The sequence below is a fragment of the Ochotona princeps genome, chromosome 21 (genome assembly GCF_030435755.1).
Source record: "Ochotona princeps isolate mOchPri1 chromosome 21, mOchPri1.hap1, whole genome shotgun sequence".
NCBI classification, from domain to species: Eukaryota; Metazoa; Chordata; class Mammalia; order Lagomorpha; family Ochotonidae; genus Ochotona; species Ochotona princeps.
In genome coordinates this window covers 16450541-16473403 of record NC_080852.1, presented here as the reverse complement: position 1 = coordinate 16473403, position 22863 = coordinate 16450541, and the positions used below count along the sequence as shown (strand labels likewise).

Genomic DNA, 22863 nt, shown 5'->3' with positions numbered 1-22863 from the left:
GATAACGAAGATACCTCTTTCAGTGGCCTAATTTCTTCCGAAAGGGCAGAAAAGCAGAATGTGATTAAAGCATCAGTTTCTGGCTCAGTACTTAATATCTGTGCAACTATGACAAAATTCAAGCATCTATCTTGGCATATTTATCAGTAAAGTGGGAATAACAGAAACATATGTCTCCTAGTTTCTAGGGTACTAAGTAAGGCAAAGAGTAATAAATTCTTCTTAAGCACCTGACCCACAGAAAATGCTGAATCCACCTTAATGATTACTAGTCTAGACTGAGGCCGCCTTCTACCCTCATCTCTTTTCCTCCCTTCAAATAAGAATGCAATCATGTCAATAACAGTCAACAGAACTACTCTGTGCCACACACTAACTTAAGTACTGTATGTTCACTAATTTAAAGTTTTCATGTTAATTTGGAAAGGTAGGCACAAAGAGTTACGTAGTTTGCTTGAAGTCACATAGTTGAGACAGGGAGGCAGAGCCCCAGCCCCTGACTCTGTGTAAGTTCATTGCTATCATCACACTGCTTCTGTGCAAAGATGACAACTCTAAGTTGTTTTCCTATCTGTGAGGATTTAGAGCTTCTAAACTGTACCTGCATCATTACAGGTCAGTGACTGTATGACATTTCTTCCAAATAACCTAATAACATACATAGTTGTTTTTCACACTTGGAGAGAAAAGTATTAGTTTTTCCAAGGAAACATTGATTGGCAATCAGTTCAGTTCTTACATTATTCAGCATTAGGCAGAAATGATAGTTAATCTTCTAAGCCAAGGCATTAAAGAAGCTGAATCAGAAACAAAACAGATCACTGCCTGTTAGTTGCAAGAAGTTTTCATTAAAAGCACATTCTTGTTTCATATCTATCCAAATTGGGCTGCTCCTGGAATGGGAGTTTTCATGGATTGTTTTTCAACTTTACATGATAAATGAATGTCTAACTGCCAAGCTCCAGTTACCACTTGATCACCTAGTTATAGAACCCTTACCAACTTAGAAATTTCTCCAACTCAGGATTAGCTGAAATTCCTGAAAACTCTGCACTACATTCAGTCATTATGACAATTGTTTGGTTCAGTTGGATAGCTGAACTTTAGGACTGTTGTAGGAAACTTTCCATGCTTAAAGTGGCAGGAATGTAGTCACCAGCCCTTTCCTGTCTTTCTCTCTTTTAGAATTTTAAAAAATTTTTATCAGAAAGTCAGATATACAGAAAGGTGGAGAGACAAGAGAGGAAGATCCTCTGTCTGTTGATTCACTCCCCAAGCTGCCGCAACACCCAGAGCTGCACCAATCTGAATCCAGGAGCCCTGAGCCTCTTCCAGGTCTCCCACATGAGGCAGGGTCCCAAGGCTTTGGGCTGTCCTTGAATGCTTTCCCAGGCCACAAGCAGGGAGCTGGATGGGAAGCAGGGCTGCTGGGACAGGAACCAGTACCCAAATGGGATCCTGGCGCACGCCAGGTGAGGACTTTAGTCACTATGCTATCACACTTGGAACCCTGTCTTTCTCTTTTATCTACAAGTAAAAAGAGCCATCAGGAAAGATGCTCTGTTTCCATTCAAATGAATCTAAAACTCAGTGAAGGAACTGAAGGAAAGAATACATATTTGGTTATGCTGAGAGAGGATATACCATTAAGATGAAAAACAGGCAAGCAATCTGAGAAGCAGCTTCCTTTTCTGACTTTGTAACCAACTTAATGTGAGGGCAATCTAAAAAATGCATTTCTATGAATAATTAGGGTATGGTGAGACTTACTTGGGCAAGTATCATATTTCACAGAAGAAATATGTTAAAGCCCTTTTATCTTGTTTTTGTCTTCTGTTTTAATATAGTCTAATCAGCCAAGGCACCACTAAAGAATGCAAAAGCTAAGGCAAGATTTCTCAGGGCATTTTACAGTCTCTTTCACTCAGAAGATGGCAGCAAACAATTTGACTGTGTTTTCTAATTCCTAGCAATAATGAAACCCATAGGTCATGAAGCCCAGGGCTTGTCAGGAAGTAATAAACTTGTTAAATAACCAAACACTGAGGAGCATCTTCAGCTTCAAATCAGAAAAATATAATTTCAGGTAAGTTACCACAATGCAGGGTTTGAATTCAAACTTTCTTTTCAGCAAAATTAATAAGTGCTCTAATGCTAAATCCTCAGGGCATGCTTTTTAAAGAGGATAACTTTCACTGTAACAAAAACTACCAAGACGGCGATTTTGCAGTATTTTACAGGAATTGTGTCAGATTTCTTCCCATCATTTATTCAAATTGAGGTAATTTGCATACCACTTTTCCAATCTTTGCCATGACTGCACCCTAACACAAGATCACTTTATGATTACATTTTATCATATTTAGGTACCACCTGTGCTATTATTGACTTCATGCATTTCATCTAAATTAATTCACCTTTTAAATGTTAATGTATTTCTTTTAAAAGGATACCTTACGTCAAAAGACAAAGCCATACAGTCAAGAAGGTAGCCACCATGAACTTTAAAAGATGTTACTGATTCCCGCTTGATGCTCTTGCCTTCACCAAACCCTCAGCGCACAGCTCACGGAAGTGTTAAAGCATCCTCCTGGACCTCACGTGGACACTGACACTACTGGAAAAGGAGAACCTTTCCTTTCACCTGAGTTGATATCACTTAACACTGCTTCCTTGTAACAACTAACACAATCTCTCGCATCATCATAGATGAAATGCCATCCTTTGGAAAATGCTGTTTTCTGGCAAGAATAGCCTTCCTTTTTTTTTCTTGATTTAAAAAATGTATTAGCACCCTTAAAATCACCAAGGAGTTTCCTTTTTTGTTTACTACTGCTTTCCTAAGATTTCTCACCCTACAAACAGCATTTCTCACACAACAACAGGATTTCCTGTTCTGTGCCTCAACAGCCCACTGGTTTCCGACAAGAAGCAGAAATCAATTGTTGCTTTTGAAAAAATGTTTTCAAACTAATCTATGAGGATGTCATGGAAACATTGTATCATATATTCTCCTACTTTTACATGTTAAAAGTTAGTAGAGGAAGACAACAAAATTGAGAGAATATATGGTTGATGGATAGACATTTGAAAATAATTCACTTGCACCTAACAGACTGATGAAATAAAGGATGGGCTTGTAAATTAGCTGTAAGTATAAAATACTGGCCCACCTGACACCCACTTTATTTTTGACACACCATGAAATGTATTAAAGCCATGTGTATAGATTTCTATAGTGTTGCTGACCTAATAGAGCCATGCTGGACAGGGCTCTGGTTGTAAGGAGAGGCAGCTTTAAAAGGGAAGATGATGGAGAGCTCAAAAATCTCCATGGGATTAGACAACATAAGTCAGCTTTTCTCTAAGGATGTTACTAGGTAGTAATTGAAATAATATTGGGAAAATCATGTAAAAACAAAATTAAATAGGTTTATTTACCATTGGGATCTCTCAAAACCTTTAAAATGTCACTATGTCTAGCTCCAAAAGTTATAAATTACACAGTGAATGAGAAAAAGATAGAATGCTTTGCACTTTTCAACCTTGTATGGCTATGAATTTACTCTTCTTGCCCTTCTTGCCCCTTTTGTTGTTGTTGTTGTTGTTGTTGGCATACAATACACACTTGAGTTTCAACTTGAGCCAACTGGGTTATGTGATGCACTTTCTGATTTTGTGCCTATCTTAAAAAATACATACAAGCAAAATTCCTTATATACAGGTAATAGAGCAAGATGCTATGGTTCCAGTTAGTACTACAGTTCTTGGTAGCAAAAACAATGAATCTATGAGCAACAAACAGAACAGGCTTGGATGGAGTTTGGAATTAGAAAATATGGGGATACTTCAAAACAGGAATAAGGAACATGAATTGTAGATTTAGAAACAAGATGAATATATGTTGTAAGGAGACTCAACATGGAAAGGATAAAGGCAGAGATAAGGAGAACCAGGAATGCTGTTAGGATTGAAACTACAGATTTACCTCTTTGGATATCATAGACAGGGAAAACAGTCCACTCAATGACGTCATGTTAGGCATCAGTTGGATCATGGCACTATCTCCCTCTGCACTCCCACTTGTACCTGTGTCACTCTAGAGGGCCACTACTGACTGATATGACTTGACTCTGGTCATAAAATCTGCAGCCTTAATATACTACAAAACAAGCAAACCAACAACTGCTCTGTGGGATTTCAGTTACATTCATACCTAGAGAATTGATATGAGTTGCATTTTGAGGTAAAATAACACATATGAAACAACAGACTGTTAGAATATTAGAACTTCTTCCTTTCCTCATAGTTTATGATACCATTTTGGGCACAACACCTTAAATGGCTTGCAAAACACCTAATAGGTTTTTGTTGCTGCATATATCACACATTTTAAATAGTGGCACATAATATAATGGCATTGATAATGAGTACACCATTTGAAGAAGCATTGAATATCTCACTAGTGGTTGTGGAAAAAGAGACTGCATTCACTGTCCTTTTGCAGACAAGCTTTTAAGAGGGAAGGAGGGTGGTATGTGATGAGTGGCGCTGGTTTTCATTTCCTTTCACACTCATTAATGTCACCCAGCTTCTGAGCCTTCCAGGCTTTTGCTTATTCATGCCAGGAACCACTTGAAGGCATACAATGCCTTCAGCCTTTTTAGAGTCCATGAAACATCCAGTGCTTTCTTTGAACTATTTTGTTTGAACATCCTGGTAAGTTATTCATGTTCTGCCAAACAGCTTATAATGCTCTGGGGGAGGAGAGGCGGGAGTTGCTGTTAGGGGTTACCATTTGGATGACTTTCTGATGAATTAACACCAACATTGAAAGATGCTCATTAGCTACACGGGTGTAACTGAGAGGAATGGAAGTGAGAGAGATGGTGGGTAGAAAGGCAAGTGAGTAATGATCGTAAAAATCTTGGGAGGCACAAGAGTCTATTGAGCCAAATGAATGAACATGGATGGCTCCTGCAGACCATTGTCTCAGGATCCTAGCAAGACTTCTGTGTGCACTTTGACCCCTTGTTGCAGCCTGCATGATCTTTCTAGAATGCATATCTCCTCACTTTACCTCATGTTTTACCACCTAATGTGCCTTCATGATCCTTACCTGTCTCTCTGGAAGCTTGTGCCATAAAACTCCAGTTTCACTGGCTTCTTCTGAATTCTTCTTCACCCGACGACCTTGGCTGCCTCTTACACAAGCTATGCACTATGTCTGGAATACTCTCCACTCCAAACTCCAGTCTTCAACTTCTGGAACATTAACTGAATTGGCTCATGTGTCCCAAGGGAGGTCTATTCTGACTCGGTCCCCATAAGGTGATTAAGGTTCCCCATTATTTCCGCTTAAAATATTCTTTCTCTGCACTGACCACAGTGGTCATCCCTCAGCATCCACAAGGAAGTAATTGCAGGAGGTTCTTGACTAACCCCAAATCTGAGGATGTACAAGTGCCTGGTACAAAAAGTGGAGCATTTGCATAGAACTTCCACATTTCTAGATTACTCAGAACACTTAACACAATGGGAATGCCATGCAAAAAGTTGCTATATATCTAAGGAAGAATGACAAGAAAAAAAGTTTGCATATGATAGACACAAATGATTTTCCCAAAATATAGTTCATTCATGTGTGTCTGAATGTGGATTTGGAACCTACAAAGTCAATTGCATGTACAATTGCATAACTGTGTGCTTTATTTGATGCTTCCATGAAATTGTAAGTGTGAAGGGGCTACATTAGTGAATGCCATTTTTTCCACTGTACAATTATACCTAATACCCACACACAGGAAACATTTGCCAAAACTGTGCTATGAATTAATGTGCTATGTTCAACACAGCACATTGCTTTGTCAATACAGTCATACCCATACTGACAGACTTGAGAAAAGTTTCTTATGCTATAATTATTACTTAGAAAATGCAATTAGATTTATTTCTATCAAGCTCTTCTGCACATCACATTAAAAAGCAGAAGCTGTGACTCTCTGTAAGGTGAATACCTATGCCTGCAGAACGGACACTGTCTCTTTCATTTCCTTCTGTTCTATGATTTCATAGAACTGAAACCTTTGCCTCAGCTGTCAAATAAATAAAGTCAAATCATCTTGCTTGGAAAATAAGCGAAGTCAAGGTCTTCCTGGCCCTCCTGGACAGACCAGACTCCACCTCAGAGGAAGCCACAAAGGAGCACTTGGCAACAAGCCTCTAAAAGCGGAACAGGAACAAATTCAACTCACGTGGGTTTCGAAGCCTCAGCCTGGTCAGTCTGCAGTTTCTCACCTCCCTCCACCTCCATGGTACAATACACAATGCGATTTGGTGCCAAGGACTTGAGACCTTGCACTTCCATGATCACCACCTGCAAAGGGAACACACATAATGACAATCATTGTCAATGCCTGTGGGCAACATCACCCCCAAAGAAATTATGCAGCTAACAAGAAGCTACAGAGAAAGCTGACAGGTATGTGATAGCATCCATTGTTTCCTATAGCTGTGCTGGGACCAGCCTAGCATGATGATGCAATTCCTCCTAGTGAAGCTGATTGCCTCCCAGACAGAAAGGCAAGGACGGAAAATTGAGCGGCACCCTGGACCAGACAGGTTATGGGAAATGGGCTTCTGTTTCCGTGTTAAACAGTTTTGTTCTTTTCATTTCCTTCAAGGAAATAGGTTGTCACCTATTTTCTTTAAGGATATTACAGCTTTTGATTTACCACTTGCTAGAGACATTGGCTCATGAACTCAGGATTCTCTTCAAGGTAAAGGGCAAGTACCGTTATGCAACGGGGAGCTGTGTGGAGTGTGGCAAACTGAAGATCACATGCTACTTCTGAAGATAAAGCTGTTGGTTGAACACCCTAGTTGTTTCCTCAGCCAGAGACAGTAGTAATTCCAACTTTTTAAATCATTAAGTGGAAATTTGATTCAGAACTAGAGTTGGAAATCTGATTTAAATTTTTGACAATAATCCAGACAGAGAGGAATAATATATGTGGACTGCATATGGGCCAACACTGAATCAAAGCAAAAAATCTGTCAGTGATAGACTGAGGGAAAAGCTTAGTGTCACAATGGGCCATGGCTCATCATTTACAATTCTTATACTTTCCCAGCACTGCCCGAAACCCCATGAAATAACCCAATACACTGCTATTTAATCTTGTGCCTTGGAGAGATAGAGAAGGAGGAGAAGGAGAAAAGAAAGTTAATGACTTAAGAATCTAAAACAAGTGACTTATGTCTAAGACCCACACTGAGCAATATATGTAACTGTGCTTTATATATATATATTTCATACATATATATTCATATACATATGAAAAGAATTTTATTTCAAAGACAGTGATAGTATCAGACAAGGAGAACAATACGAGTAGGCAAGAGATGTGTATTTACTGAATGGGCTTGTCTCAAGGAAGTAGAATAGTCACACGTCTGATGCTAAGTATGAATCAGAGTCATTTATAGGGCAGGTTGAACAAAAGACTGCTGGGCTCCAGCCACAGAGTCTCTGCTCAGCAGCTCTTGTGTGACATCCTGGAGTTTGCATTTCTCACAGTGTCCTTGGTGGTGTTGATCCTGCTGACCCAGTACTCATATAATGTATGTGACATTGGACAGATGAGCTGCTGTTTGAATCCTTCTGATTCCTTACAATCCTCCCAGATTCAGTTGTCACATCTCTAGGAGGGACTCCTGATGCATATTTTGTGGCTGTTGGGTGAGGTTAAAAATACAAATGGAAAGAAACTGAAAGTGCTATGTTAATAGAACAATGATTGGAATGTATAGGATCTGATAACAAGCCTTGATTCTGTATCTTCATGGCTGTAGAATTATTTGAAGGTTTCTTTCTCTTTTTTATTTATTTCCTTGGAAGGCAGAGTGGGAGTGAGGGAGAGGTAGACACAGAGAACGTCCATCTGCTGGTTCAATCCCCAAATGGCCACAATAGTCAGAGCTGATCTGGTCCGAAGCCAGGAGTTTCTTTGGGGTCTCCCTTGTGGGTGTGCAGAGGCCAAAGCCCTTGAGACATCCTCTGCTGGCATCCCAGGTGCATGATCAGAGAACTGATTTGGAAATGGAGCAGTCAAGACTCAAACTGGTATCCACATGGGATGCAGGAACAGCAGGCGGCAGCTTTACTTGCTAGGACACAACACTTGCCTCTGCAGCTTTCTTGACCTCCCTGAAACTCTTTTCACATTTACAATGATCTCCAAAGACTACTGTGAGGATTCACCACACTAATGACAGCAAAATACCTGGCCCACAGCGGTGTGTTACAGAACTGTTGGTCTTTATCAAAGTGTCCATGCTCAAGTCTCCGTCACTCAGGTTCTGTACTCCTGTCAACTCGCTGCAAAGTTAACTACTCTCTGGTGCCCCTTCATACCAAACACTTCCATGGCTTCTCCCAGCCTATAGGTTCAAGTCCTGATCTGCTGTGATGAGATGACAATTTGTTGTCTGTCTCATTCTCTCTCTCTTTTCCTCTCTTGCTCTCGCTCATGGCCTCACACAGACTCACAAATAGAACTGTAATGGTTTTTACTGGCAGATTAACTATGATGTGTAATTTAGTGCTCTAATTGAAAAGGATTTCAGACCCTAGGGCATTTCAATCTGTACATGTATTTATAAACCAAAGTACTTTGAATCAAATAAACATGGGAATATTGTTGGGGTCTTGCACACTCATATATATTGGATAATCAGCTATATAATACTGGATAGTCATAAGGAATTAGAACATTACAGATTTATAAGTAAAATGAAAATCAATACACTGTTTCTCCTCCTTCCTGTGGAAAGATGAGAATACATTACACCTCTAATTGGCAATAATCAAATTCAAAGACACCTAAGAGAAAAGTGTTCAGTAACTCAAGTAGCAGTTCTAAAAAAAGAGAAAGTTTCCGTGATATTACACTGGTTTTTTCACACACCAAGGTATCTAAATTTAATTGCATACTGCCTTTTTTACTGCAAAGTACATGAGTATCTCAATCCTAAACTGAGGACAGAACAAACAAATTACCTGATGTAAATTAACATCAAGCCTAAATGGTGTTCTAGACATTTAATTTGGCTTTTAACATTCTAATTAAATATGCAGGAATTTTATCTGTTCTCTTAGCCTCCCCAAATCAGGGGATATTGTAATCAGGGTTATGTAAATCAGGGGTTTTGTAAAAGTGTTACTGGTTTTGAACTTTTAAGAACTTCTAGCAGTTCTCGATTTCTGGAGTATTAAGGTCGTTTGAATGCACACTTCAGGGCTGTGTGTGCCAGCTGGAATTTCATTTTTGACAATTTTATTGAGTTGTGTTTTACTCATAGTTAACCCATTTCAGGTGCATAAGTAAATCATGTTTAGTAAATTTATCAAGTAGTTTGACCATCATATAAGTGAGCTTGAGAGATTTTTATAGTTCTCAATAAAATTCCTTCTGCCCACTTATATTTCATGCCCTGCAAACTAATCTATTTCCTGCTTCTGTTGATTTACCTTTACATTTCTGATGAACAAAATTTTATAGTAAGTCTCCTTTCACTAATCTAATCTATCTGTGGGCTACCCTTGTTTCATCAGAGGGCAGTTCATTCAAATCGCTAAATTGTATTTCACGACGTCTATTTATCAAGTGTTACATACCCATTCACCACTTGATGGACATTTAAATTGCTTTCATTTTACCTGTGATAAAAACACTGTTATAAACAATCAAGTCTGTAGGGTATGACATTTTCATCTGTTCCTGGGGAGAGAGCTAACAGGAGAGTTCCTAGATCAAACGATACTCTATTGCTTAACTTTTTGAGAAGATGCAGACCTACTGTCTAAAATGGTTATAACAATGTATATTTCAATCCCCTTGAGACTCTGCTAGGGGAGGGCCCAGGCACCTGACAACTGAACCAGCTACCTAGACAATTCTGGTGTGTGTAAAACACAGTCATTCCTTAGAGTATAAACGAACAGCAAATGAGTGAAGAGAAATCATGAAGGAATTTATTAACATGTGGAGCATTCTGCCATAGTACCAGATTGATAATTTTTTTAAAAAAATAGCATATTATTAAAATTTATTTTTCCTGGGCTTGGTGTGGTAGCCTAGTGGCTAAAACTCCTTGCCTTGTGTGTTCTGGGATCCTATATGGGTGCCAGTTTGTGTCCCAGCTGCTCCACTTCCCATCCAGCTTCCCGCTTGTGGCCTGGGAAACCAGTCGATGATGGCCCAAAGGGACCCTGCATCCTCGTGGCAGATCCAGAAGAAACTCCTAGTTCTTGGCTTTCAATTGACTCCGTTCTGGCCATTGTGGCCACTTGGGGAGTGAATATGCAAATGGAAGATCTTACTCTCTCTTCTTTTCTCTGTAAATGTGCCTTTCCAATAAAAAGAAATGAATCTTTCAAAAAATTATTTTTGTTTATTTGGAAGAGAGATGCAGATTGAAATCTTCCATCCACTGCTTCATTTCTGAGAAGCCTGCGACAGCTGGGGATAGATCGGGACAAAGCCAAGAGTCCCTGCATCCAGATCTTCCTCATGGGTGGAAGGAAGCCCAGGACCCATTGTCTCAGGAAACTGGATTGGAAATGGAGGTGAGACCTGACTCAGGCCATCCAATTAGGGATGCAGGGATCCCAAGCAGTGGTTTATTCCTTGCACCACAATGACTGCCCTCTGTGTAGGCTATTACTTTCGATGCAGAACACAAGACAGTCTCTACTACATAGCCATCAGGAATGATTATGGAAAGTAAATTTACAGTTCAACCTGAATTAATGCTTGATTACCTTTCTTACAGCTGTGGAAAAAGATTGCCAAAATTTGCAAATTCCTAAATTGCATTGTTACATTATAAAGTTCTTGAGCACTGCTTTAAGACACAGAAAGGAATAAAAGCATAAACTTAGCAGGTGGTCCTTCAGAAAAGCACATTTCCTTAGAACAACATGGGGTCCTAGCGACGGGGTTTCACTGGCTGATCAGCTGACCTGTGCTTAACAAACTGCTATTTTAACAACTCCTCTTGATGTAGAAGAGGGAAGAGAAGCTAATCACCTCACCCATGTCCTGCTTGCTGTGCCAAGAGATGTTCAAGGATTTTAGGGCTTTTTACCTCTAAGGAGAAAGACAGCACGACGTCTGACTTGGAGAGCTGGTTCTCGCTCTCCTCACCCATGTCAATGAGGGAGGCGTTGTGGCTGCGTTTGAGTTTCTGCAGTTTGAACTCCCCACCTTTGGACACCGGCATGCTCTCCAGATTGGCCATTAGCAGGTTGACAGATGACTTCAGCTCTTCAATGTACATGTTTTCCATTTCTTTGGATACAAACTTGGGAAATTTGCGTTCCTTCAGAATAAAAAGAAGAGCATGAGCAGAAGAGTAAACAGGAACCTGATTTACATAGCAGATTTTTATACATAGCCCAGAGTCAGAATCACAGAATCACTGCTCATGTTTGCCTAGACACTGTGACATTGTACTAGAAAAAAAATGTAGAGTTTTGTTGAGACACCTGCCTGCTTTCTAGTTATTTATAGTTCCTCACATATGTATAAAACAAACAGTAAGAAGGAATCAAAGGTTTTTATTACAGATTTAGCTTTCTCCCAGTTTTCTCCAGCAAATTGATTTGTGGCAAGAAAAATGGGATGATATTTTCAAATCTGATTTCAGTTCAAATGATTTTTCTTTTTAGTAAAATGTAGTCAGTTATATTCAAGTTATGGAAACAGAAAGGCATTCTATTTCTGGAAATCTATAGAGATTTTTTTTCACATGAATAATTCAAAAGGGGCTCATTTGAGATGCTTCAAACTTAGCCTGTGGCTGTTTCTGGGGAGAATAGTTACCATTTTCAAGAAAAATGGAAAAAATTAATGAAGTGATAAAAATGTGATTAAAATTCCTTAGCAGAGAGGATAGAGTAATTTAATACAAGAATTTGCCACTGTTTTTATTTATTTCTTGCTTATGAATTCAACTATTTTAGCAATACTCTAGTCATGCTATTTGTTCATATCTCTACAGTTGTCCACACCTTTTGCATATATTCTCGATTGATCACCTTGTTAAAAAATACTTTTTCACTTGGAACATTTATTTTGTTTTCCCAGCCCTCTGCTGTAACTGACAGAAGGAGAACTATACCAATTCTGTTGACTTGCTTTTTTTACACATGGCTGAAAACTTAGGTGTTGCTTCATGTCATGTTACTAGAGATCTCCCAACATCACAATATACTATCTAAAAAAATGCTTTTCCCTTTTGAAATATTCATGGAAGACAGGGTCCTTCTTCCCAGAAATCTCACCCATTTTGACTTAGGGCATTGTCCATGGCCATCATTATGCTAGCAGGTTATGTTCTCCATCCTGGTGACTGAGGTACTTCATCTACATCACATTGAACATGAACTAGTTTGTCAATTGCGAGTGACAAAACGTAAGACCATTTAGACATGGGAACCTGACCGAAAAGTAAACCAAGTAATTCTCTCAAGCAACAGAATTGGGAGACAATGAGATTGTGATGGCTTAGTGGAGCTGAAGCAGTAAGGTAACGTAAGAGCAGGATTAGTGGTCATTAGGGGCCCTGTCAAAGCATAATGACACTTTGATAAACAAAAGAAAGGAAAGGCAGGACATATGGTGGGAAAGGGGAAAGGAGAGGAGAAAAAAAAGTCATCATTTGGAGTGACAGAAAGAAGCGTGGACATTTACTAGATTTGTAACTCCCACAAGGATTAGTTCATTTTCCCTATTTCATATCCTGGAGAATCTAATCTCTTCATTTCAGTAACTTCCTCGACCATTGAGTTAGCCAAAAGGGTGGTTCTTCTTGCTACTAGAGGCGTTTCATGCCAATGCACAGCTTGGAGATCCATTTGCATGGTCCTACATGGAGGCAGTCTTAAGTATCAGCTCCTTTCCCCTTTACATACTTTAGCTTCAGAACTTTCCTTCCCTGAGCCAAATCTCTCTGTTACACTTATAACACCTAGTTGACCTGCTTGGTGATACTGTGGGAGTGTACTGAACCTCTATAAATGTCCCCTTCCCCCACACTGTGATGGTATTTAGAGATGGGACCTTCGGGAGGCCCTACAGATCTTATTTGCTCCTCACACTGTGGGAGGGTATTGTGCCCTATTTTTGAGCAGCCTGTATTTGAAAGCCCTGTTTCTGAACCAAGAAGAAGGACCTCATCCAACACAGTTACCTTGACTTTGAACTTCCAACCTTCACAACTGTGAGAAACCAATCTGACAGCACTCTTTCATAGCAGCCCAATGACATAAGACTAACTTTTATTTATAAGTAAGCAATTGTAAGTTTTATTCGCTGAATGTTTATCTTTCTTTTTGGGTCATGAATCATATCTTAATATCCTTGCTGAAAAGTTGATATCTGGAATGAATGTTTGACATGTAGTAAGTATTGAACACATGTGAGCTGAGTGGATGGATTGATGGTATGTCAAAATGCCCATATTCAATATACATAAAGCTAAATGTCAGCTGTGAGGAGGAGGTAGACAGATGATGAATTGAGTTCTGTAAGAACACCAAGCATCTACTTTTCCATGTAAATGAGTTTGTGTGTGTATGTGTGTAGGGGGTCTGAAATCAGAGTTTCTGCTCCTTCTGGAACCTCTGCATGTCATCCCATCCTGCTTTAAGGTTAGGCCCAGCCCACTGCCTGGCAGTTTCTGAACACACTGTGGGCGTCTATAAGAGGAGAAGCAGCATGTATGCTTCTGAAATGGAATGACAAGTTGTTGGTCTTGACAGACATGGGTGATGATTCAATGCAAGAGAATCTTAAAAGTCTTATTTCTCTTAAACTTCTATATAGTGGGCTTGATGGTTTTCATCCTTGGAGTCTATCAGGCAATAGCTGTCAGAACTTGGGAATTTTTTTTTTCATGTAAAAGGCCATGAAGATGTAAATATTTGGCTTCTGGGCCACCATGCTGCTGCAAGCACCATGCCTGGCTCGGGGTCAGCACCTGGGGGCTTCAAGATAAACAGCTGTCAGTAGTTTCTATGACCTAATCAAGAACATGAGCTAGATCTATAAAGGAACATCAAGGCAGATGTCGTTGCAGAAGTATGAGAGTACCTCAAAAGAGTTTGTGAAAAAAACAAAACAAAACAGACTTGAAAGATGCTTATGTTGGTGCATTTTTGAAACCCATGCATAGTTTTTCATTATACATATTTCCATGAACTTTTGAAGGCCTCACATACATAAGATTGAATTTTTCCAGAGGTAATCCAGGTGGCCTTTAGGCTGATGGATGGAAGCATTTGTTAGGTTGAGTTCACTGAGACAGAATTATTTTTCTTTCCTTCTTTTCATAGGAAGCTTTGGAGGCAATGATGAATCCAAGGTGTATGTAACTGTACACGATCACAAAATACTTCCCAATCTCATTTGGAATATGGCCCTTGCTAATCTACAAGAAGGCTGCCAAGGAGCAAATGTCACACATTCCTAGAATTGGAAGACTATCTTTTTCTTCTTATACTGACATGCAAACCTTAGAGAATTATATGGTATTTTTCAATGAAATTGAGAAGATGGTATCTTTGAATTTTATTGTCGATTGCTGGCTTAGCAGTTTTCAGGAGAGTGGAGGAAAAAAACAACAACTAGCGTTTGTACAATAGATTCTGTCTTGCTAGTCAGCTCCAAGAGAGTGCATCACAACTACAGTGCTTTTATCACATCCTTTTTAGGGAATTTAGAAAAAAACACTCAAGAGTTATAGACAACCCTATTTTGGCCCAGACTTCATACAGCATAATACTGTACATATTCAGAGAAGGATGTTTTTCTCTAAAACACGGACAGTTCCTAACATCTTAAGAAAAGACTCAGAACCGTCAGCTACAAGGAAAACAAGACCATGTTCCTGCTCTGGCTGCCTAAGCCTTGAAAGGCAATAGCACTGTCAAGCTGGGTTCAGGCTCTTGAGTGGATTTCTGAGACAGATCCATTATGTACACATTTAAAAGCTGTTGCTGTGTCCAAATAGGGAAAATGTGGTTGTCCATCTCCACTGATACTATTTCAAGCATCAAAACAACTCAGCCTTGACAAAAGGACTGCTTATTTATACTGCTTTGTGAAAGATGTAGCACTGAGATGGACAGAGTCCTCTGGAGAAAATCTCTGCTGGTCATGTGGTTTTGCTTTGGGCTGATAACATCGTCCAACAGGGGTGGTCTCTCAGACAATTCCTACCAGGGTTATTACTGCTCAAACTGAGTGATTTTTGGACCATCTTGGAAGATACCACTGGAAGTTCTAAGAGTTGTTTTAACCATTGTATTTTTTTATGATTCTTGATTTCTTAATGCAGAAAAGAATGGTGCAGTATGTATAAAATCTGACAAGGCTACCTCCAAATCAGAGATACTCTAGACTCCACTGACTCAAATAGGACTTGCTGACATGTGACAAGAAAGTGGGATGCCACAGAAGGACACTTATAGCATAGGAAACCAAGGACAGTGATACTGTTATTTAACCCAGGGCTTTGGCCCTGAGTCTGGTGGTATACTGGCTAGTGAGAATAAAAGAGTCAGCTTGGAGGTGATATTATGGACTCCATGCTAAAAGGTGATCATTTGACACATGAAGTCATAGAGGCAGCACTGAGCACAAACAGGGCACTGCGGAACCTTGCCTCCTGCACATTAGTGAAACAGGCTTGAAACTAATCCTGGCTCTATCACTTACTAGCTTTGTGACTTCGATTTCTTCACCCATATGAAGTCTGGTTTCTACATTTGAAATGAGATGATATAATGCATGGAATTATCATGAAGAGTAACTGATGATTGAAAGCATGACTGCCATTTGACAAGAGGCGTGCGCGCACACACACACAGGGCTATGTTGGTACCATTACTAATATCGATACTAATGACAGTAACTATAGTAGGGGTGAGCATGTCTAAGCACTTCACATGTGTGATCTTGCTTAGTCCTACCAACAAAGCACTGAGGAAAATGCTAGAAGAAAATCAGGCAAAAATGTTAAAGCAACGATTAAACTTTGAAACCTAGCATATTTGCTCCAAACCAAAGTGATGCTGCAAAATAACGAGGCCCCCGATGTGAATACAGCTGAGGTGAGCCTGTGGGGATTCCCATAACAGGTCACAGGTTATGTCACAGTAATTGCTCAGCAGAGGGCTGGGGAAAACTGACTCCTAAACAGAATTGGCCACTGATTCCATTATTACCTGATCTACTGGACTGTGCTTGCTGCAGTGTAGGGGGTGATGAGAACTGGGCCACCATGTTAAATAACAGAAAGATACTGGTAGTAGTTCGTCAAATCAGCCTGACAGATGTAAGAAGCCTTTAGGGCTCTAGTATTACAGTCCCTAGATTGCTTTCTCTATCCAACTCGACTTACTTCCTCAGCTTTTTGGAACTGAGCAATGTTGTTTCCACTTGAAGACGCTTCAGAAGACCACTGTGGCTTTTAGGTTTTTCATAGAACTCAGATTTCCCTAAGTTTTTGGTTTTCTGACAAAGGTCAGTGGCAGAGAAATGCTCCATTTATACAGTTTTCAGGCAATAAAGTGAACTAAATTTGTGCTGTGTGCTTGGATGGTTGTACCACTTTATGAAACAGGTATGATAGTTTGTAAGCTGGTAGGAGAGGACTCTACTGGTACCTGATTTTTGACAATGTGCAAACCACAACTTGGGGATGACATGATAATTTTTGCTCTTCATAGGTCAGGGATCTACATGTTAATTTCACATTTAAATGTCAGCTTAAGAAAGTGTTTCTTCACTCTCAGACTTCAATCATTGGCACCATTATATGGTTAGCATTATATGGTTAGCTCAAGAATTTGGGAATTTTTCCTCCAAAATGTGTCCAAAAGAGTTGAGAACTATGACAGCAGCCCTAATGAAACAATCCGTCTAAGCTCCAACGTCAACCTCTGAACACACAATTTAAATAACTGAGTCTTAATTCCTGGGTGAACTTTCAGGACACTTTAATATCAACATGAGAGGATTTGGGAAAATGTTTGAACAGGGATTAAGAAGCCATTTCTACTAGAATAAAAAAAAATGCTTTCTCATCTCTTCCCCGAGCCTTTAAGACAGCAGAGTGAGGCCATCTCTGATTTGTGGGATGTTGATGTGATTGAATTGACAGATGACAGTGCGGGGATTTTGGGTAAGGGAAAGCTAAATTGCCATCCCCTTCTTCTCCCCTAAGAAGACAGAACAAACACTTGGAGGTGTGTGTGATGATGAGGATGTTTTTCCTTTTCCAGCTTTCAAGAACTCCAAGTTCGGAATTCTGATTTTCAGCAGCCAGTTCTGCCTCTCTCTGTTGTTTCCTTTGTGCTTCTGGATAAACAAAATGCCACGTGCCATAAATTTTAGTAGAGGAAGTGAAAATAGTTGTCTAAACAGGTAGGGAAAAGAGGAATAAAGGGATAGTCCTGCTCAAGAATAAATTCTTGCTCCTTGCATGATGACTTAAAAATAGCATGGAACTTAGAATCACAGGACTTAGCTTTCGACTTACTAGCTGAATAAACTCAGGCACATCGCTTCATGTGTTTGATTTGCCTCCAGTAGGGACAAATAATGTACCTCCAAGGATCATTCACCACAGTTTCAAATGAAAACTTACAAGAAATGGAGGGAAGGAAGGAGGAAGGAAGGAAGGAAAGATGAATTGGTTAAATGAGGTAAGATCATAGCCCGAGTGAGGCGTGTACTGAATCCTCAGGCTTTGGTGATGAGGAAACCGAGGTCAACTAGTTACTATACTTGTGAAATTGCTTTTTAGGGGCAGAATACACAGACGTTAAGAGTTCTCATTGTGATCCCTGAGGTCAAGATAACCTCTCATTGCTCTGCATTTGCCTCCTCATTTATGAAACTGGGGTAATGATAACGCCTCTCCTAAAAATCAGTGAGGCATGAGATAGATTATCAAGTGTCAAATGCTTAGAAGTGAGTGTGGCACACTGAAATTGTATGTAAGTGATAGTTAATTAATACTGGTTATGTTTAGGATGTATCCCAATTCATAATGATGGTTCCATCTATACCCATCCCCCTTTTCCATTATCATCTACAGCATACATAAGGTTCAACTAGACACCTTCCCTTTCCCCATAGCAGATTGGTTGATTGTACCAGGATTTGGATTTTGAACCCAATTGAACCATTTAAGGGCTAAGTTCTTGGAACTGAGAAATTTGAGGGATAAGAAGAAAAGAAATGGGACAGAACCAGAAAGATTCAAAAGAAGGGTTACATGGCTCAATGATTCTCTATTTGGGCAAAGCATGGTGGGGTGGCTTCCTTCCTGAGAAGTAAAGAAAAATATCTTTTAGCGAAATGACAAAAACTATGACACACAGAGGCGAGAGATGGAGGAGGAAGTCCTAGCCTCTCTGTGGGTCTTGGTTTAAATTCCTTCTTGGGTTCTGGCTGTTCTTTGCCTTTATCCCTAGAAACATTTCCCTCTCCTTTTTACATAAGCATCTTTAAGTGGGTGCCTCTCACTTACAATCAAAAGTACTCAGTCCATCTTTAAATTCAGGGAACAGAGTGAATTATATGTGATGGGTGACATCTATATCCAGGAACTTCTGGTTATGATATTTACAGGAGCTGACGTTCTGCCATATGGGTTGAATTGCACATCCTCACCGAAATTCACTGAGGTGCTGGAAATAGAAAAATCAGGGCATGCTAAAAGAAGATAGGCAGAGGTGCTTTGTTTCAATATCTCTTCATGAAATAGCCAATTATGAGATCTTGATATTTAAATTTTAACATGTGAGATATTTTGCCATTTTCCTCAGTATTAGCCAGAGAGTTTAGCAGAAAGGAGAATTCATTTTTCCTAGAACCCACTAAACCAAGGAAAAAGCTGTTACATGATAGAAGATGAATAATAAGTAAGTATTTATCCTAAATGATGTAACATCCATGTCCCACATCAGAATGCCTGGATTTGATCTCTGTTCCGGCAAATGACTCCAGCTTCCTGCCAATTCAAATCCTCGAAGACACAGGCGATGGTTTAAGTAGTTAGGTCTTGGCTACCCCATGTGGTGAATTAGTTGCGTCTCCCCATGTAGGAGATATCGAGTAATTCCAAGCTCCAGGCTTTGGCCAGTTCCATTCTGTAATGGGCAATTGTGTAGTAAACCTAGCAGGTAGGAATGCTTTGTCATTCTCTGAAACAAATGAATGAATTAATGACAATAATCAAGTCTTCAGCATCTTCAGAATTCTGTATCTCAGCATACCCTCTCACTCCTGTTCCTATTTCTCTCTGTATGTTGACTTCATTGTTTCAGCATCCTTCCCTACATGGAAGAACTGAAAATGGCTGCTGATATTTTTGTACCACTGAAAGACATAGCTCTTCTTGCCTGTAGTCCATGAGTCCTGCGGAATGGTTCAATGGTTTTGCTTCAATCAAGTGTTGATTTCTGAACCAACTGCTTATGGCCAAGTCTGGCAGGGACTTGTAATTGGTTCTCTGTGGGTGAAGAGCTCACTCCATGACCAACTTGCTGTGGTGAGGGTACCACTTGCACAAATAAGCATGGCAGAAGAAGAGAAAATGGGAGAGAGAAGTGGGCAGGTTGTGTCACAGAAATACTATGGGGACCAACCATAGGTTCTGAAATTCTTCTCCATTCTCTACAAATTAGAACTAATATTCACTTTAACTTCCCTTTTCATTAGCTAACAAAGTTTGGCTCTACATTATTAATACTTTCCTACGTAACATGAGAACACTGGGTAGTGTGAGTTTTTGAGGAGAGTGCTTTGATCTGCTGTTCAGAGATGAGCATCTTGGCTCAGTATGTACATACACTTGTTTATCCACAGCTTTTTAAAAATTACAACTGGTCTCACATTACCTCCTTATCACATTAAAGTAAATGAAACAGCTAAAATAAAGGTGCCATGGGCTTGTTTTGAAGTATTTCTGATAGGTTTTATTTAGAGTGTGTGAGTGCTTACTAGCTGGGGATGTAATAGTTGCCTGCACAGGAGGGGAATGAACCAAATGACCTCCATTTCCTGGTGGAGACATTGACAGGAGACAGTGATCTTCCAAGAGAGTTCTAAAGCTGTATTGCTATTTACTTCCACATTCAGAAAGATTTTAAAACATAACAGCCTCCTGTACTATCTGCAGCCAAACCCATACCTGCATCTTATTTTTAGACACCACACTGTCTTGACTACAAATCTTAATGGTGCCTGAAAACACGATGCAAGATACTTTGGTAAAACTGTTATAAACATAAGAAGAGGGATGGCCTGGCTTCTGGAACCAGGTACTTGTTCAGTAGGATTGTTTGTATATGTCCTAGACCTAAGTCTCTTCTCTCCAGAAAGTGAAAGTGGGGTAACACTCTGTTCCATGCCCATCTTCCAGGCTGCTTCTTCAAACCCTTACCAACCGTGTACCTATGGCTCGAGGCTGCACTAAACTCCCTGTTATTTAACATTTTGATATTTTATCTTTATAGAATTTTTGGCATTAATTCCCATTTAAAATATTTCACCAGAATGGGTGTTTAGCCTGGTGGTTAAGATGTACGCATCCCACACTCTAGCTCCAGCTGCTGATTACAGCTTCCTGCCAAGCTGGGCTTTGGAAAACAGTGGAGATGGCTCAAGGAATTGGGTTCCTACCACCCATGCAGAAGGCCTGGACCTAGCTCCTGGTTTTGGCTACAAATGAATGAATGAATGAATGAATTACTTATTTTGATGACTTTCTGTGGCTTCCTTTAAATTTTGTACATGAGATGAGCACTTCATCCTAGGATCAGCGCTGACATTTAACAGACTTTAGTTGAGAAACTTCTTGCTGATGTTTATCATGCATAGCCTAGAATTTGTTATGTCTAAAACCAGACTGAAAGCTGAAATGTCTCTGCAGGGCTGTTTTGAGGACTGTCTGAGAGATGTTTACATGCTTGATACATAGTAAGAACTCAATAATAATATGGATGGCATCAATAGCATTAACAGTAGCTATCACTAAGTAAGTATCACTTAGCTATCCTCATCAACAATAAAAAATGAACTTCACCCTTGAGAAATCTTCTTGGGAGACTCACATGCAAATAAATATTCACCATTGAATTAAGTGCCCCAGTGAAAGCCGAGACCACTATGATATGGGCAGAGAGCTGAAAAACATGCAGGTCAGGTACTGAAGCCTGAGTAGGTCAGCTTGCTAAGCAGACAAGGAAAGACGGGTGCTGTGAGGTTGAGGGACCAGTAGATGTGCAGACTTCGGGTCTTAAAAGCACCTGCTATAGAGAGAACATCACCAGATTGGGAAGTTTTCATGGGAAAGTTTTAGGAAGTGAAGCTAACAAGGAAATGTATGGTTTGTTGATGAAGAACCTTGAATATTTTTCTACAGAAGTTTATAATTGGGGGAATGATGGAATCTCCTGAAGTATTTTGAGGCTCTGTTTTGAGATGTTCACATGTGAGTTTTAGAATGGAAACTGTGTGCAGGATTGGGAGGAGAGATGAAAGAATTAGAGCCAGGGATACACAATAGGAGACCTTGTCATATCCAGGTGCAGGTGCTGAAAGCCTGGAGAAAAGTCCTAACAGTTTGACGGGAAAGCAATTAAGAAATCACCAACAAGCATTCAGGAGAAAGAGTCAACAAGACTCAGGGTAGGGTATGGAATGTTGTAGACAGGAAGGAGAGATAGACAATACTGAAGACATTTCAACTATGGTAACGCAAAATGGAATGAAGGAAGAGGATTAGTGTAGGTGCTGAAGGAGATTCTGAATGCATTTAACTTCAAATGCCCAGAGATTTTCATAGTGAAATATTCAATAGACAGTTGAAACTAAGAGTCAGGAACTTGGAAAAAAAAAAAGGTGGAGGTCATCAGATTTTCACTGGGACATAATGGGTCTAAGTAATGTCTGTCCTAGAGAGATGACTGGGGTTCCAATCACAGAGTGATTGCCTGCATCTTTTCTCCCCTCTACATCTCAACACAGTTTTTCAAGGCCCTAGGCTATAACTCAGCTTCTAGTGTGGAGGTTAGGCCTTCTCCCCAGCCACCATCCCCACACCATCTTACCTTAGCTATTTGGTCTGCCATTTGGAGACGTCCATCCAGTTCTCGTCTAATCTGGGCTGCTTGCTCATCTGGGTTGTCCAGCTGCACAAAACCACAGACATGTAAAACATGGACATCAGTTTCTGACTTTTCAATTTCTACCCTCCCAAACACGGTGTACATATTTCACTGCATTTTATGAACATTTTTGCAACCAGCAATTCCAGCTGGAATAAGATCCAGAGTTAAATTCTTCAAGGTAGAACATGACAAAGCAAGCAGTCACTAAGACAGACATTGGGATGTCCTTGAAAAAAAAATCATCAATCACTTGTGAACTGTCGCGCAGTAGTGATTTTAATGCATTCTTAAGGCAACACCCCTGTTTTTATTCAATAATCAAAGTGTTTACATAGGAGACATACAGAGAAAATGTCAATGACATAACTTATAGCCATGGAGGGAGGAGATATAGTGCATACTTAAGGTACTTCGCTGACTGCTCTCCCAACTTAGGCACTCTCTTAATCAACCCTGAGAACTTCTCATCCAGAGTGTCCAGATGTCAATTTCCAAACAGTTGTGTTGGTATCTACGTTGAAATCTACCATTGCCTTCCAGGATGATGAGAGTCACTCAGATTCACGAATTAGAACACTTAAGCATAAACACACTTGGACAATTACCTAACT

The 22863-nt window shown here is 39.9% G+C and overlaps 1 protein-coding gene across 5 annotated transcripts in view; it reads right to left on the bottom strand.

Moving 5' to 3' along the window:
• Nucleotides 1-22863, bottom strand: part of CADPS (calcium dependent secretion activator) — a 431573-nt gene that overhangs the window by 227359 nt on the left and 181351 nt on the right. For all 5 annotated transcript variants that reach the window (XM_058678713.1, XM_058678714.1, XM_058678717.1 and 2 more), the window contains exons 4-6: nucleotides 22193-22273; nucleotides 11152-11385; nucleotides 6255-6376 (exon numbers count right to left, since the gene is read on the bottom strand). In XM_058678713.1, the coding sequence (XP_058534696.1) occupies nucleotides 6255-6376; nucleotides 11152-11385; nucleotides 22193-22273 (437 nt within the window). The remainder of the gene's footprint in view (nucleotides 1-6254; nucleotides 6377-11151; nucleotides 11386-22192; nucleotides 22274-22863) is intronic.